At 42.7% G+C, this 19007-nt stretch overlaps 1 protein-coding gene across 1 annotated transcript in view; it reads right to left on the bottom strand.

Moving 5' to 3' along the window:
• LOC135548071 (lysosome membrane protein 2-like) overlaps positions 1-19007 on the bottom strand; it is a 56228-nt gene that overhangs the window by 11062 nt on the left and 26159 nt on the right. Inside the window, exons 3-7 of the mRNA XM_064977308.1 lie at positions 12012-12159; positions 11735-11926; positions 10849-10940; positions 7428-7547; positions 3955-4133 (exon numbers count right to left, since the gene is read on the bottom strand). Of these exons, the coding sequence (XP_064833380.1) occupies positions 3955-4133; positions 7428-7547; positions 10849-10940; positions 11735-11926; positions 12012-12159 (731 nt within the window). The remainder of the gene's footprint in view (positions 1-3954; positions 4134-7427; positions 7548-10848; positions 10941-11734; positions 11927-12011; positions 12160-19007) is intronic.

Genomic DNA, 19007 nt, shown 5'->3' with positions numbered 1-19007 from the left:
CCCTCACTTCCCCTGTCCTTGCCCGGTGATCATGATATGAACTAAACACAAGTAGGGGAAAGCTGACAGACTTGGTGGACAGACCTGGGTTCAAATACGGTTTGAAATCGTTCAAATACTTGACCGTTCGCTCTAGTTTGCCTGATCAGCAATTGAGACTATTCTATTGGTCCCATTAAAGAGATACTTCGGGATTTTGCCAACAAGTCCAACACTCTAACCACTAGGCTACGCTGCCGCCCCTTTATATTCCATGCAGTGACATAGAAATTGCAACCACGAGTTCATCTGACTCTGGGGAAGTAGATCAAATCTGAGGTATTCCTTTAAGCCAGACAAGCTCAATCAAGCTCAGATAAAGTATTTAGAAATGTTTGAACCCAGGCCTGATGGTGAACGGACGCCAATCCACACACGGGTCAATTAAAGGATATGCTCTCTTAAACGTGGATGAGTGAGTGAGTGTGTTTGTTTCCTTTGGCATGTTAACCTTGGCAACGCACTAATGCATCCAGTCAATCACCTGCAAGACACTTACTGGGCAGACACAACCGTGGACACGAGGCCTGTGTCTGAAATGACACCCTATTCCCTACATAGTGCACTACTATTGGCTCTGATCTAAAGTAGTGCACCCTAGGAGATTAGAAGGGCTAACTGCTCCTTCCCGAACCACAGTCAGGTGACAGGGCTTACCGCCGTCCCGCCCAGCAACCAGCCTACTCAGTTAGTGGGTCAGGCCTGGTCAGGTGGTTTTGGGGGGGTAGAGTCAGAGGGGAGCTGAATCACGTGTGTGTGTGTGTGTGTTCTGGGGTTTGGGAGGACAACAGATGACATTGGGGGAGATATGAGTGAGATTGTAATGTTACATCATATTTATACGTATAAAATATTAAACCAATCCATATATTGATCATATTTAAATTTGTCTCCTGAACTGACCTGGAGTAAAATGAAAAGGCCCTACTCCACCTGGTGGAGAGGTGAGGAGGACCCTACTACACCTGGAGGAGAGGAGAGAGGAGGAGGTAGACCCTATTGGCTGAGATAAATTGATGATAAAATGATTGTGGGGGCTGTCTTGTTAGACTTCAGTGCAGCTTTTGACATTATTGATCATAGTCTGCTGCTGGAAAAATGTTTGTGTTATGGCTTTACATCCCCTGTTATAAAGAGTTACCTGTCTAACAGAACACAGAGGGTGTTCTTTAATGGAAGCCTCTCAAATATAATCCAGTTCGAATCAGGAATTCCCCAGGGTAGCTGTTTAGGCCCCTTGCTTTTTCAATCTTTACTAACAACTAGCCACTGACTTTGAGTAAAGCCAGAGTGTCTACGTATGCGGATGACTCAACACTATACACGTCAGCTACTACAGCGACTGAAATGACTGCAACACTCAACAAAGAGCTGCAGTTAGTTTCAGAGTGGGTGGCAAGGAATAAGTTAGTCCTAAATATTTCTAAAACTAAAAACCTTGTACTTGGAACAAAACACTCACTAAACCCTAAACCTCAACCAAATGTTGTAATAAATCATGTGGAAATTGAGCAAGTTGAGATGACTAAACTGCTTGGAGTAACACTAGATTGTAAACTGTCATGGTCAAAACATATTGATGCAGTAGTAGCTAAGATGGGGAGAAGTCTGTCTATAATAAAGTGATGCTCTGCCTTCTTAACAACACTATCAACAAGGCAGGTCCTACAGGCCCTAGTTTCTACCTTCTTAACAACACTGTCAACAAGGCAGGTCCTACAGGCCCTAGTTTCTACCTTCTTAACAACACTATCAACAAGGCAGGTCCTACAGGCCCTAGTTTCGACCTTCTTAACAACACTATCAACAAGGCAGGTCCTTACAGGCCCTAGTTTCTACCTTCTTAACAACACTGTCAACAAGGCAGGTCCTACAGGCCCTAGTTTCTACCTTCTTAACAACACTATCAACAAGGCAGGTCCTTACAGGCCCTAGTTTCTACCTTCTTAACAACACTGTCAACAAGGCAGGTCCTACAGGCCCTAGTTTCTACCTTCTTAACAACACTCAACAAGGCAGGTCCTTACAGGCCCTAGTTTCTACCTTCTTAACAACACTGTCAACAAGGCAGGTCCTACAGGCCCTAGTTTCTACCTTCTTAACAACACTGTCAACAAGGCAGGTCCTACAGGCCCTAGTTTCGACCTTCTTAACAACACTATCAACAAGGCAGGTCCTTACAGGCCCTAGTTTCTACCTTCTTAACAACACTGTCAACAAGGCAGGTCCTACAGGCCCTAGTTTCTACCTTCTTAACAACACTCAACAAGGCAGGTCCTTACAGGCCCTAGTTTCTACCTTCTTAACAACACTGTCAACAAGGCAGGTCCTACAGGCCCTAGTTTCTACCTTCTTAACAACACTGTCAACAAGGCAGGTCCTACAGGCCCTAGTTTTGTCACACCTTGACTACTGTTCAGTCGTGTGGTCAGGTGCCACAAAAAAGGACATAGGAAAATTGCATTTGGCTCAGAACAGGGCAACACGGCTGGCCCTTGGATGTACACCGAGAGCTAATATTAATAATATGCATGTTAACCTCTCCTGGCTCAAAGTGGAGGAGAGATTAACTTCATCACTACTTGTATTTATGAGAGGTATTGACATGTTGAATGCACCGAGCTGTCTGTCTAAACTACTGGCACACAGCTCGGACACCCATGCATACCCCACAAGACATGCCACCAGAGGTCTCTTCCCAGTCCCCAAGTCCAGAACAGACTGTGGGAGGCATACAGTACTACATAGAGCCATGACTACATGGAACTCTATTCCACAGTACTACATAGAGCCATGACTAAACTGAACTCTATTCCACAGTACTACATAGAGCCATGACTACATGAAACTCTATTCCACAGTACTACATAGAGCCATGACTACATGGAACTCTATTCCACAGTACTACATAGAGCCATGACCACATGGAACTCTATTCCACAGTACTACACAGAGACATGACTACATGGAACTCTATTCCACAGTACTACATAGAGCCATGACTACATGGAACTCTATTCCACAGTACTGCATAGAGCCATGACTACATGGAACTCTATTCCACAGTACTACATAGAGCCATGACTACATGGAACTCTATTCCACAGTACTACATAGAGCCATGACTACATGGAACTCTATTCCACAGTACTACATAGAGCCATGACTACATGGAACTCTATTCCACAGTACTACATAGAGCCATGACTACATGGAACTCTATTCCACATCAAGTGACTGATGCAGCAGTAAAATTTGATTTAAAAAAACAGATTAAAAAAAACCTTATGGAACAGTGGGGACTGTGAAGCAACACACACACACACACACACACACACACACACACACAGATTTAGCACTGTAGATATGTGGTAGTGGTGGAGTAGGGGCCTGAGGTCAAACAGTGTGTTGTGAATGTATTGTAATATTTTTAAATCTGTATAATCTCACTGCTTTAATTTTGCTGGACCCCAGGAAGAGTAGCTGCTGCATTGACAACATCTAATGGGGCTCCATAATAAATACAAATACACCTGGAGGAGAGGAGGAGGTAGACCCTACTACCCCTGGAGGAGAGGACAGAGGAGGAGGTAGACCCTACTACCCCTGGAGGAGAGGAGAGAGGAGGTAGACCCTACTACACCTGGAGGAGAGGAGAGAGGAGGAGGTAGACCCTACTACCCCTGGAGGAGAGGAGAGAGGAGGAGGTAGACCCTACTACCCCTGGAGGAGAGGAGAGAGGAGGTAGACCCTACTACACCTGGAGGAGAGGAGAGAGGAGGAGGTAGACCCTACTACACCTGGAGGAGAGGAGAGAGGAGGTATACCCTACTACACCTGGGAGGAGAGAGGAGGTAGACCCTACTACCCCTGGAGGTAGACAGGTAGATAGGGGTGTAGTGGAGGTGCACCTACCTTTTCGGCATACGCTGACTTTGAGCAAGCCGGTGCCGAGGCACTCTTTGGGGGAGACACAGAATCCTTCGTTGGCTGGGTTCTCCTCCTTGCTTGCCAGGACATCACGAGGAGGGGTGAAACGATACGCTGGGAGCCCCTTCACCTTCACATCTTTCTCAAACTCCATGAAGATGGACCTGAGGATCACAACAAACAATCAATTAAATAATCCACCAACCAACCAAATAACCAAACCATGATGTTACTGTCTGAAAAGAAACAAAGAACGGAGAAATATTACAGTTTTTATTCCTATTCACAGTTTATACAGTTCCTAATACTTTGCATTTCAATTCAGGAAGGAAACTGAAATTCTGAATGGAACTGACCCAAACCCTGCTGGTACCTCCAGTTGATCATTATGTCATTTCACAACCCAGAATCTCCTAATCTCACAACCCAGAATCCTCTAATTTCACAACCCAGAATCTCCTAATCTCACAACCCCAAATCCCCTAATCTCACAACCCAGAATCCTCTAATTTCACAACCCAGAATCTCCTAATCTCACAACCCCAAATCCCCTAATCTCACAACCCAGAATTCCCTAATCTCACAAACCAGAATCCCATATTCTCACAACCCCAAATCCCCAAATCCCCTAATCTCACAACCCAGAATCTCCTAATCTCACAACCCCAAATCCCCTAATCTCACAACCCAGAATCTCCTAATCTCACAACCCCAAATCCCCTAATCTCACAACCCAGAATTCCCTAATCTCACAAACCAGAATCCCATATTCTCACAACCCACAATCCCCTATTCTCACAACCCAGAATCCCCTAATCTCAAAACCCCAAATTCCCTAATCTCACAACCCAGAATCCCCTATTCTCACAACGCAGAATCCCCTAATCTCACCACCCAGAATCCCCTAATCTCACCACCCACCATCTCAAATTGTGCACTAGCTAGCTATTTAAGTAAATTGACATATGTTTACACCTTTTTCATGCGATTAACATTCCCCCAGTGGAACATAGTGCATAAACTTTGGAAGTTAAGTGAAATTGCAAAAGGAATTGACACCAAAACTGGTACCTCCAGTTGACTTGCCCCTTGAATCATTGCCAAAGGTCTTTCTGCCGATGTGCATCAGCTCTTCTGTAATACTCAAAACAATGTATGTATAAACAATGTATGTGTAAACAATGTATGTATAAACAATGTATGTGTAAACAATGTGTGTGTAAACAATGTATGCGTAAACAATGTGTGTATAAACAGTGTATGTGTGTAAACAATGTATGTTATAAACAATGTGTTTAATAAAGGTTGTTGGACATGAATAATGACTGGAACAACAACTTCCTATTTTAAATATGATACAAAGAACAGGAAGTGGGCTGGGAGCCGTGGCTGCTTCCCAAAGGTCAAATAGTGCACTCTGTAGGAAATGGGATGCCATTTGGGATGGAACCAGTGGATGCTGGGATGTCCCCTTCGGCTACAATAACACAGATGACCAGTCGTTCAGTCACTGCTACTTATGTGTGTAAGAAGGTGAACGTTTTTTTTTCCCGAACATTCATTAAACCTGCAGCTCCTGATGAAAATGGCACATGCACATGCCAATCTAGCAGATTATTTCCGCCTGTCCTGAACAAAGGGGGAGGAAGTTCGCAAGTAGTCACCATGTCCCTGTTTTTTTAGGTCAAGGTTCCCAGCTAAAATAGGCCGACCCCCCCCCCCACCCCACCCACCCACATACTCCACCAATCAACAACAAGGGGAGAGTCTCATATATTTAGGTGAAAAGTCATATAGAGATACAAAGAGGTTAATTGGGTGTGTCAACATACACTCAGGGATGGTAAAAATGACTAAATACAGATAAAAAAATACCATAAAGATCAATGTAGCAAAATAATATTCATTAAATCATATATTTAATTAAAATACACGTACTCTGTATTTTAAAATACAAAAAAATACATGTGTAAGTAGCTGGCCCAACAGCGTTCTCAGTGACAGTTACAAAAACATTTGTCTTGCTGTGACTGTGATATGTTGTTGTTTAACACCTTAGTTGAGCAAGTCACCCTGGATAAGAATGTCTACTAAATTAACAAAATGTAGATGTGAAATGGAACATGACAAATGAACTGCAAGGAACACTGGGTATTGTTTCGGGGCGGAGCTCACTAGAATAATACTCATTCTACAAATTTATATTAGACCATAGTGAGGTAAAGTTTAGCTGGACGAGGGCCGTATGTAGGTAAAGCTAGCTGGACGAGGGCCGTAGGGAGGTAATGCTAGCTGGATGAGGGCCGTAGGGAGGTAACGCTAGCTGGATGAGGGCCGTAGGGAGGTAACGCTAGCTGGACGAGGGCCGTAGGTAGGTAAAGTTTAGCTGGACGAGAGCCGTAGGGAGGTAATGCTAGCTGGATGAGGGCCGTAGGGAGGTAATGCTAGCTGGACGAAGGCCATAGGTAGGTAAAGTTTAGATGGACGAGGGCCATAGGGAGGTAAAGCTAGCTGGACGAGGGCCAAATGGAGGTAAAAATAGCTGTAGCAGTGTGCAGGTTACCAGGATGTTATGATGATGACCATCTCACAAGATCCCTGTCATGTGAGACACATTATTCCCCTGACACTAATAAAATATTACTTCCCCTTATGCTGAGGCGAGGTTGTAGGGCCCAGAATAACCCGCTACCTCATCAGCACTCACATCCTAACTATGTGAAAGGTCAGAAGAACACAGGCCATTGCTCAATATAAAACATCGCTGTTCCAGAGAGATCCTTTTAACACAGCAAAACTGTATTGAACAGTAAACCTAAAAGTGGTACATTTGTTTTCAGTGGTCTTTTGGTATACAGTTGTTTTGAGGTCAATAACATTTCAATGAATGAAGTATGTATGAGCTTTTGATTGTTTTTATTAAAATCGGGAAATTGAATTTATCCGAATCCTAACGTTTAAGTAAAGCATCTGTTCTTGTTCAGACGTAATCTGAATTCTGTACTTTGTACTGTTCCTGCAGAGGTAAGTGGTGAAGACTCGTTCCTTCTGGAACAGCAGGAGATGGAAGGCACTGGTTACTCTGCTCTGTTGTCCCACTAACCTTATCAGCACTCACATCCTCCTAACCAGCTGTGAAAGTCAACCACGAGAAGAGCTCTATCAGGCCATTGGTGAGAGACTGAGAGACAACATTCTCGTGGGATCCTTCTACCACAGGGAGACTGTGTGTCGTGGAACTTCCTGTGACCTATCATGATGGGGGGGGGGCAGTTCTACTTCCTTATATAAAAGCAGTATTTCCTGTATTGACTTGAATTGAAATGGAATCGACTCCCAAAAAACTGGAATCGACTCCTGTTTTAAAAAGGGTGCGTTTTAGTGACCTTTCACATATAGTGTTTTCATCTGTTTCGTTGGGACCCGGTGCGTACTCAGTGTCCCGCGCTGTAGCCTACCTGCACAGGTCAGGACTGAAGATGTACAGTCTCTCCGTCTTGGACAACAGGGGGTGGAAGGCACTGCCGTCTGTACCGTTGATCATATTACTCTGCTCAGACGTCCACAGGCTCAGTTTACTGAAACACAATGTTTATTTATAAATGGAACAACAATTAAAGGAAGAATCTAATAGCGTCTAAGCACCGTCTAGCCCCATGTTTGATTGTTTAGGGTTTATATGACTTATCCAACGATGTATTAAATCAAATCAAATGTTATTGGTCACATACACATATTCAGCAGATGTTATTGCGGGTGTAGCGAAATGCCTAACTCCAACAGTGCAGTAATATCTAACAACTCACAACAATACACACAAATCTAAAAGTAAAAGAATGAAATATAATAAATATATAAATATTAAGACGAACAATGTCGGAGTGGCATTACAGGCATACAGTAGAATAGAATATAGTATATACATATGAGATGAGTAAAGCAGTACATGTAAACATTATTAAAGTGACTAGTGTGCCATTATTAAAGTGGCCAGTGATTCCATGTCTATGTATATAGGGCAGCAGCCTCTGAGTAGCTGGGTGGTAGTGGGCTAGCGATGGCTATTGAACAGTCTGATGGCTATTGAACAGTCTGAAGGCTATTGAACAGTCTGAAGGCTATTGAACAGTCTGAAGGCTATTGAACAGTCTGATGGCTATTGAACAGTCTGAAGGCTATTGAACAGTCTGAAGGCTATTGAACAGTCTGAAGGCTATTGAACAGTCTGAAGGCTATTGAACAGTCTGAAGGCTATTGAACAGTCTGAAGGCTATTGAACAGTCTGAAGGCTATTGAACAGTCTGATGGCTATTGAACAGTCTGAAGGCTATTGAACAGTCTGAAGGCTATTGAACAGTCTGATGGCTATTGAACAGTCTGATGGCTATTGAACAGTCTGAAGGCTATTGAACAGTCTGAAGGCTATTGAACAGTCTGAAGGCTATTGAACAGTCTGAAGGCTATTGAACAGTCTGAAGGCTATTGAACAGTCTGATGGCTATTGAACAGTCTGCTGGCCTTGAGATAGAATGTTAATACGCGTTTGTGCTTTATCTTGTTAGGTTCTATTACAGAGTTTTAAAAAACTAACGGTCAACTAGGTAAAGCTTGAACCAAGTTTATTCACCCAATGGATCAGACAGCTGACAGCTGAACAGACAAAGACATGTTTCCACCAGCACAACTATATATACCCCACTATAGGTGTGGAGTATATATAGGCAGGATGTTAAGTCATGTGAACTATTCCTTCTCTCTTAATGTGACCTGACCTGACCTGACCTCGTGCCTCACTACTCCACAGCTCTCCACCATTATCGCTGACCGCAATCATGTGACCTGACCTGACCTCGTGCCTCATTCCTCACTACTCTCCACCATTATCAGTGGCCGCAACCATGTGAATGCTTTTCCTTTACTCAGTACATTCTCTTGGTTCATATCCAACCTGAATTGACCTCACGATATACAAACATCCTACAGATATCCATTAACTTCTTCGATATAGGGGGCGCTCTTTTAATTTTTGGATAAAAGAACGTTCCCGTTTTAAACAAAATATTTTGTCACGAAAAGATGCTTGACTATGCATATAATTGACTTTGGAAAGAAAACACTCTGACGTTTCCAAAACTGCAAAGATATTATCTGTGAGTGCCCCAGAACTAATGCTACAGGCGAAACCAAGATGAAATTTCATACAGGAAATGCCCCAGATTTTGAATGCGCTGTGTTCCAATGTCTCCTTATATGGCTGTGAATGCGCCAGGAATGAGCCTACACTTTCTGTCGTTTCCCCAAGGTGTCTGCAGCATTGTGACGTATTTGTAGGCATATCATTGGAAGATTGACCATAAGAGACTACATTTACCAGGTGTCCGCTTGGTGGCCTGCATCGAAATTATTGCGCAATCTCCAGTTGCGTCCACTTTTCCATTTGGTTCAGAGGAGAAAGGCAACTGCCACGAATGATTTATCATCGAATAGATATGTGAAAAACACCTTGAGGATTGATTCTAAACAACGTTTGCCATGTTTCTGTTGATATTATGGAGTTAATTTGGAAAAAAGTTTGGCGTTGTAATGACTGAATTTTCGGGGGGTTTTCTTAGCCAAACGTGATGAACAAAATGGAGCGATTTCTCCTACACAAATAATCTTTTTGGAAAAACTGAACATTTGCTATCTAACTGAGAGTCTCCTCATTGAAAACATCTGAAGTTCTTCAAAGGTAAATTATTTTATTTGAATGCTTTTCTTGTTTTTGTGAAAATGTTGCCTGCTGAATGCTAGGCTTAATGCTATGCTAGCTATCAATACTCTTACACAAATGCTTGTGTAGCTATGGTTGAAAAGCATATTTTGAAAATCTGAGATGACAGTGTTGTTAACAAAAGGCTAAGCTTGTGAGCCAATATATTTATTTCATTTCATTTGCGATTTTCATGAATAGTTAACGTTGCGTTATGCTAATGAGCTTGAGGCTATGATTACGCTCCCGGATACGGGATTGCTCGACGCTAGAGGTTAACTTCTAGTGTAGAAACCAGACTGTGTTCCCTTTTCCTTTCCATACGATACCCGATGTCTAACAATAACATGTTCCGACAGAACGTAAAAGTTCTGCATTCCCCTCTCTCTCTCTCCCTCTGTACCATGAACAAGGATATTTCACATTTCAAGTTTAGAAGTCTGAAGCCAACAATCTAATCAAAGGCGAGGTATGAGATCCTGCCTGCGTACATACTGACACTCTAGCAGGACGTGAGAAGATAGCTAACGAGAAGTTCTCATTGAGTCTTTTCTAACAGGGCCAAATATCAGAATGTGGCAGTCACACGGCTCTGTGTTCTGGCTAGGGGCCTCTGGGGAGTCTCCAATCTCTCTCTCTCTCTCTCTCTGGTGCTGCAGACTCCTGGTCCACATTCCAAATGGAACCCCATTTTCCTATACAGGCCACTACTTTGAACCAGGGCCAATAGGGGCTCCGGTCAAAAGTAGTGCACTGCATAAAGAAGAGTGTGCCATTTGAGATGCAAGCCCTGTCCTCTGTTACTCTCTCGCAGTGTGTAGAAGGTGGTCTGTTCCGTTCCAGTCTTTTACACAAGAGAGTTACTCAATCATGGGTTTCTCATCATCAAATACAAGTGTTAATCTAGGGTGTGTTCTGGTGTGCAGGTACAGTATGTAATGTGGCAGATAGAGGATGTGCAAGTTACAACACAGCACTAACTATCTTTTGGAGTCACTTCCTTAAGAGGATCCAGCTCTCCACTTTTTTTTTTTGAAGAATGATCTGTGAGTGAGCATCACGTTGTCTATTATCTAAATTACAACACAGAAACGTGTGTGTCATCGTGGGCCAATATGTTTCGGTACCTTTCTCCTTTAAACGTGGCTACCCTGCCGTAGTTCATGAAGTCCTCCTCCCCGGTATGATAAACAAATTCACCATCATTGCTTCCATTTTTCTGCAGAGTGGGAAAAGAATGGAAATCCTTTTAAAGCACGTATTTTATTTTCTCAAATTAATATTTTATCACCACACAGGACTTTAGGTGGCCATGGCAACCCCCAGCAGACACAACAGGTTGCAGTGACCATTGACAATATATCATGTTCTGTAAGTCCAACAACTCCTTTTTATTTTACCTTTATTTAACCAGGCAAGTCAGTTAAGAACAAATTCTTATTTTTTATTTTTTTATTTTACTGCCCCCCCCCCCCCCCCCCCCGTCGTGATGGCAGAGAGAAGAAAGTATGTTTTAAAGTTAACTTCCTAGAATTCTACACATTTTGCCATGGGGCCTAGAGAAAATGTTGTAGTTTTGTAACAAATGTCATGAATTCTACACATTTTGCCATGGGGCCTCGAGAAAATGTTGTAATTTTATAACAAATGTCATGAATACTACACAAAATATTTTTTACTGCACATTTCCTGCAATTCTAACAAGTTTACCATGATATACTCCATGTTAATATCTTTATTTTACCAGGCAAGTCAGTTAAGAACAAATTCTTATTTTGAATGACGGCCTAGAAACAGTGGGTTAAACTGCCTGTTCAGGGGCAGAACGACAGATTTGTACCTTGTCAGTTCGAGGGTTTGAACTTGCACCCTTCCGGTTACTGGTCCAACGCTCTAACCACTAGGCCACCCTGCCGCCCTGAGGCTACAGTAGGTGAAAACTTAACCAAAAACGTATTTACAGAACTGAGTAGGTCAAATTCTTCATTTTGTATTGACTCCGTGGACACCTACCTTGTACATGAGGCCAAAGTACTCGTCGATCTCTGGGTTCATGGGATGGATGCGGGACAACAGAGGGTCCTTGAAGCCCCACAGCAGCTCGTTGACGGAGCGCGTCATGAACATGCCGATATGAAGTGAATTCATCCAGATAGATACCATCGAACTCTTCCAGAAACTATCCTTCACCTTGTTCATCACCGCCTGAGGGAGGGGAGGGGTGAGATTTGAACCTGAAAACTCTGTTTACTCAGCACAACCTGAAAACACTGAAAACCCGGTTACTCACCACAGCTGGGATATTGATGGTTGTGATCATGTCATAATCAGGATCACCTACAGAGCGCTCTGGCAGGAACACAAATGTCTTGGGTTGGTAGGCAGACACTCTGGTCCCATTATCTACAAACGTCACATTTTCCTTGGGCCTGTACTCCCTGGAACAGAGCAGACAAGAGCAGACAAGGGGAAAGTCAGTCTCTACGAACGTCACATTTTCCTTGGGCCTGTACAACTTGACAAAGCAACTGCCAAATTTACCCAACATCCACTTTTTGCAATATAATGCATACTTATTTCAACATATTCCATCACAAATCGAATAAACCAGACTAGGTAATTAGGTTTGGTTAAGAACCCAGATTATCCTGACTAGGTAATTAGGTTTGGTTAAGAACCCAGATTATCCTGACTAGGTAATTAGGTTTGGTTAAGAACCCAGATTATCCTGACTAGGTAATTAGGTTTGGTTAAGAACCCAGATTATCCAGACTAGGTAATTAGGTTTGGTTAAAAACCCAGATTATCCTGACCAGGTAATTAGGTTTGGTTAAGAACCCAGATTATCCTGACTAGGTAATTAGGTTTGGTTAAGAACCCAGATTATCCTGACTAGGTAATTAGGTTTGGTTAAGAACCCAGATTATCCTGACTAGGTAATTAGGTTTGGTTAAGAACCCAGATTATCCTGACTAGGTAATTAGGTTTGGTTAAGAACCCAGATTATCCTGACTAGGTAATTAGGTTAATTAAGAACCCAGATTATCCTGACTAGGTAATTAGGTTAGGTTAAGAACCCAGATTATCCTGACTAGGTAATTAGGTTAGGTTAATTAAGAACCCAGATTATCCTGACCAGGTAATTAGGTTAGGTTAAGAACCCAGATTATCCTGACCAGGTAATTAGGTTTGGTTAAGAACCCAGATTATCCTGACTAGGTAATTAGGTTAGGTTAAGAACCCAGATTATCCTGACTAGGTAATTAGGTTAGGTTAATTAAGAACCCAGATTATCCTGACCAGGTAATTAGGTTTGGTTAAGAACTCAGATTATCCAGACTAGGTAATTAGGTTTGGTTAAGAACCCAGATTATCCTGACCAGGTAATTAGGTTTGGTTAAGAACTCAGATTATCCAGACTAGGTAATTAGGTTTGGTTAAGAACTCAGATTATCCAGACTAGGTAATTAGGTTTGGTTAAGAACCCAGATTATCCTGACTAGGTAATTAGGTTTGGTTAAGAACCCAGATTATCCTGACTAGGTAATTAGGTTTGGTTAAGAACCCAGATTATCCTGACTAGGTAATTAGGTTAGGTTAATTAAGAACCCAGATTATCCTGACCAGGTAATTAGGTTTGGTTAAGAACTCAGATTATCCAGACTAGGTAATTAGGTTTGGTTAAGAACTCAGATTATCCAGACTAGGTAATTAGGTTTGGTTAAGAACCCAGATTATCCTGACTAGGTAATTAGGTTTGGTTAAGAACCCAGATTATCCAGACTAGGTAATTAGGTTTGGTTAAAAACCCAGATTATCCTGACCAGGTAATTAGGTTTGGTTAAGAACCCAGATTATCCTGACTAGGTAATTAGGTTAGGTTAATTAAGAACCCAGATTATCCTGACCAGGTAATTAGGTTTGGTTAAGAACTCAGATTATCCAGACTAGGTAATTAGGTTTGGTTAAGAACCCAGATTATCCTGACCAGGTAATTAGGTTTGGTTAAGAACTCAGATTATCCAGACTAGGTAATTAGGTTTGGTTAAGAACCCAGATTATCCAGACTAGGTAATTAGGTTTGGTTAAGAACTCAGATTATCCAGACTAGGTAATTAGGTTTGGTTAAGAACCCAGATTATCCTGACCAGGTAATTAGGTTTGGTTAAGAACTCAGATTATCCAGACTAGGTAATTAGGTTTGGTTAAAAACCCAGATTATCCTGACTAGGTAATTAGGTTTGGTTAAGAACTCAGATTATCCAGACTAGGTAATTAGGTTTGGTTAAGAACTCAGATTATCCAGACTAGGTAATTAGGTTTGGTTAAAAACCCAGATTATCCTGACTATGTAATTAGGTTTGGTTAAGAACTCAGATTATCCTGACTAGGTAATTAGGTTTGGTTAAGAACCCAGATTATCCTGACTAGGTAATTAGGTTTGGTTAAGAACCCAGATTATCCTGACTAGGTAATTAGGTTAGGTTAAGAACCCAGATTATCCTGACTAGGTAATTAGGTTTGGTTAAGAACTCAGATTATCCAGACTAGGTAATTAGGTTTGGTTAAGAACTCAGATTATCCAGACTAGGTAATTAGGTTTGGTTAAGAACTCAGATTATCCAGACTAGGTAATTAGGTTTGGTTAAGAACTCAGATTATCCAGACTAGGTAATTAGGTTTGGTTAAGAACTCAGATTATCCAGACTAGGTAATTAGGTTTGGTTAAGAACTCAGATTATCCAGACTAGGTAATTAGGTTTGGTTAAGAACTCAGATTATCCAGACTAGGTATTTAGGTTTGGTTAAGAACCCAGATTATCCAGACTAGGTAATTAGGTTTGGTTAAGAACTCAGATTATCCTGACTAGGTAATTAGGTTTGGTTAAGAACTCAGATTATCCAGACTAGGTAATTAGGTTTGGTTAAGAACTCAGATTATCCTGACTAGGTAATTAGGTTTGGTTAAGAACCCAGATTATCCTGACTAGGTAATTAGGTTTGGTTAAGAACTCAGATTATCCTGACTAGGTAATTAGGTTTGGTTAAGAACTCAGATTATCCAGACTAGGTAATTAGGTTTGGTTAAGAACCCAGATTATCCAGACCAGGTAATTAGGTTTGGTTAAGAACTCAGATTATCCAGACTAGGTAATTAGGTTTGGTTAAAAACCCAGATTATCCTGACTAGGTAATTAGGTTTGGTTAAGAACTCAGATTATCCAGACTAGGTAATTAGGTTTGGTTAAGAACTCAGATTATCCAGACTAGGTAATTAGGTTTGGTTAAAAACCCAGATTATCCTGACTAGGTAATTAGGTTTGGTTAAGAACTCAGATTATCCAGACTAGGTAATTAGGTTTGGTTAAGAACTCAGATTATCCAGACTAGGTAATTAGGTTTGGTTAAAAACCCAGATTATCCTGACTAGGTAATTAGGTTTGGTTAAGAACTCAGATTATCCTGACTAGGTAATTAGGTTTGGTTAAGAACCCAGATTATCCTGACTAGGTAATTAGGTTTGGTTAAGAACCCAGATTATCCTGACTAGGTAATTAGGTTTGGTTAAGAACTCAGATTATCCTGACTAGGTAATTAGGTTTGGTTAAGAACCCAGATTATCCTGACTAGGTAATTAGGTTTGGTTAAGAACCCAGATTATCCTGACTAGGTAATTAGGTTAGGTTAAGAACCCAGATTATCCTGACTAGGTAATTAGGTTTGGTTAAGAACTCAGATTATCCAGACTAGGTAATTAGGTTTGGTTAAGAAACCAGATTATCCTGACATCAAGTGTGCCTGCTGTAAAACTGATGTTTTTTGCTCTAGCCATGGACGTTGATATTTGTTTAAGAGAGCGTCCTTCGGTGCATTAACAGCAGTAAACCACTTCTCTCATCATTGACGATGAAATGACGATCTACTTTAAAAAATGGACTAAATAGAGATTATTGTGTTATGGGTTAGATGGAATGCTATATGTGCAAATGTATTTGTAGCAGGAGACGAGGTACATACGAGGCCTGTCTTTGAGACAGAACGTTTACACAAGACTCATAAATTAAGGTTGGGGTGATAGTCTCTGGGGCATGATACCTCTGGGGGACCTCTCTGGGGGACACCTACAACACCCGATGTCACAGGTAGGAAAAAAGATCAATAACCACCCGAGCCACTGCCTGTTCACCCCTCTTCCATCCGGAAGGCGTGGTCAGTACAGGTGCATCAAAGCTGGGACAGAGAGATTGAAAAACAGCTTCTATCTCAAGGCCATCAGATTGTCATACAGCCATCACTAGCACAGAGAGGCGGCTGCCAACCTCCAGACTTGATATCATTGGCCACTTTAATAAATGGAACACTAGTCACTTTGTATTAGGTTTTGTTGTGGATTTGTTAGATATTACCTGCTAGATAATGCTACACTGTTAGATCTGGAAGCTACACTCACAATAACATCTGCTAACCATGTGTATGTGTCACGCCCTGGCCATAGAGAGGTTTTTATTCTCTATTTTGGTTAGGCCAGGGTGTGACTAGGGTAGGCATTCTATGTTATTTTTCCTATGTTTTTGTATTTCTTTGTGTTTGGCCGGGTATGGTTCTCAATCAGGGACAGCTGTCTATCGTTGTCTCTGATTGAGAACCATACTTAGGTAACTTTTCCCCACAGGGTTTTTGTGGATATTTGCTTTCTGTTTTTGTGTCTGCACTAGACAGAACTGTTTTGGTTGTTCTCTTTGTTGTTATTCAGTGTTCAGTTCGACTAATATATCATGAACACTTACCATGCTGCACCTTGGTCCTCACCTTCTTCCACCAACAGCCGTTACCAACAAAATGACCAATAAAATTTGATTTGATGATACCATTCCTCTATGTACAGTGGGGCAAAAAAGTATTTAGTCAGCCACCAGTATTTAGTCAGCCACTTAAAAAGTTGAGGCCTGTAATTTTCATCATAGGTACACTTCAACTATGACAGACAAAATGAGTTTTTTTTTCCCAGATAATCACATTGTAGGATTTTTTTGCACAATTGGTGGCTGACTAATTAATTTTTTGCCCCACTGTATATTGTTACAGGAGATAGCTCGTAGGAGAGGGAGGAACAGCTAACTGTGCACAATATAGAGACTATTATGAACGTTACATTGAACGTTAACACAGGCCCAGATCATGGTGAGAGAGATAGGGTTGGCATAGCAGATACTAAATGTCAACTTTCAAGAAACCTGTGACTCAAGAGTTTCGTTCGATTGGATACTCTTCCAACGTCTCTCTCCCCCGTTTCTAACCCGAACACACGAGAGGGTATTATCCACAGGTTCCGACTGTAGAGGAACACAGGAGGTCAGTGGAGATGTTGATGGGGACCGGGTGTAAGTTGGGAGACGGGTACAGAGGATCTGAAAGGGTCAGTCGTAGATCTGTCAGTGAACCATGACAATAGAAGAGCAGGAGACAGATTCCAGGCACCAGTTATTATCACGGTAGTCGCTGTAGGGACGGTAACGGAAAGAGGCTAATAGCAACAGCGTGGAATTGGACTATGGCGCAAATGAGGGATTTTGAGGTATGCGTCATGGGCAGTGTCAGTAGTAGCGTTATTGGCGTGTACATTTTATGAGGGGCATTGATGTTGAAAAGTATTGAGATGAGGTAAAGTTGCTATAGGCCAACGTAAATGTATATCTGATGGTTATGAAGGAGAAGGGGAGCAAAGTGACGAACACACGGCTTGGGAACACCTCTCGAAGCCTGTGGTCGGAAAGGAGAAGACTGGGTGAAAGCATGAGGTTTGGGAACACCTCTCGAAGCCTGTGGTCGGAAAGGAGAAGACTGGGTGAAAGCATGAGGTTTGGGAACACCTCTCGAAAGCCTGTGGTCGGAAAGGAGAAGACTGGGTGAAAGCATGAGGTTTGGGAACACCTCTCGAAGCCTGTGGTCGGAAAGGAGAAGACTGGGTGAAAGCATGAGGTTTGGGAACACCTCTCGAAGCCTGTGGTCGGAAAGCAGAAGACTGGGTGAAAGCATGAGGTTTGGGAACACCTCTCGAAGCCTGTGGTCGGAAAGGAGAAGACTGGGTGAAAGCATGAGGTTTGGGAACACCTCTCGAAGCCTGTGGTCGGAAAGCAGAAGACTGGGTGAAAGCATGAGGTTTGGGAACACCTCTCGAAGCCTGTGGTCGGAAAGGAGAAGACTGGGTGAAAGCATGAGGTTTGGGAACACCTCTCGAAGCCTGTGGTCGGAAAGGAGAAGACTGGGTGAAAGCATGAGGTTTGGGAACACCTCTCGAAGCCTGTGGTCGGAAAGCAGAAGACTGGGTGAAAGCATGAGGTTTGGGAACACCTCTCGAAGCCTGTGGTCGGAAAGCAGAAGACTGGGTGAAAGCATGAGGTTTGGGAACACCTCTCGAAGCCTGTGGTCGGAAAGGAGAAGACTGGGTGAAAGCATGAGGTTTGGGAACACCTCTCGAAGCCTGTGGTCGGAAAGCAGAAGACTGGGTGAAAGCATGAGGTTTGGGAACACCTCTCGAAGCCTGTGGTCGGAAAGGAGAAGACTGGGTGAAAGCATGAGGTTTGGGAACACCTCTCGAAGCCTGTGGTCGGAAAGGAGAAGACTGGGTGAAAGCATGAGGTTTGGGAACACCTCTCGAAGCCTGTGGTCGGAAAGCAGAAGACTGGGTGAAAGCATGAGGTTTGGGAACACCTCTCGAAGCCTGTGGTCGGAAAGCAGAAGACTGGGTGAAAGCATGAGGTTTGGGAACACCTCTCGAAGCCTGTGGTCGGAAAGGAGAAGACTGGGTGAAAGCATGAGGTTTGGGAACACCTCTCGAAGCCTGTGGTCGGAAAGGAGAAGACTGGGTGAAAGCATGAGGTTTGGGAACACCTCTCGAAGCCTGTGGTCGGAAAGCAGAAGACTGGGTGAAAGCATGAGGTTTGGGAACACCTCTCGAAGCCTGTGGTCGGAAAGGAGAAGACTGGGTGAAAGCATGAGGTTTGGGAACACCTCTCGAAGCCTGTGGTCGGAAAGGAGAAGACTGGGTGAAAGCATGAGGTTTGGGAACACCTCTCGAAAGCCTGTGGTCGGAAAGGAGAAGACTGGGTGAAAGCATGAGGTTTGGGAACACCTCTCGAAGCCTGTGGTCGGAAAGGAGAAGACTGGGTGAAAGCATGAGGTTTGGGAACACCTCTCGAAGCCTGTGGTCGGAAAGCAGAAGACTGGGTGAAAGCATGAGGTTTGGGAACACCTCTCGAAGCCTGTGGTCGGAAAGGAGAAGACT

The sequence above is a fragment of the Oncorhynchus masou genome, chromosome 11, assembly GCF_036934945.1.
Source record: "Oncorhynchus masou masou isolate Uvic2021 chromosome 11, UVic_Omas_1.1, whole genome shotgun sequence".
Taxonomy (NCBI): domain Eukaryota; kingdom Metazoa; phylum Chordata; class Actinopteri; order Salmoniformes; family Salmonidae; genus Oncorhynchus; species Oncorhynchus masou.
Note: the sequence above shows the minus strand (reverse complement) of the source record. Positions and strands in the feature narration are given on the sequence as shown.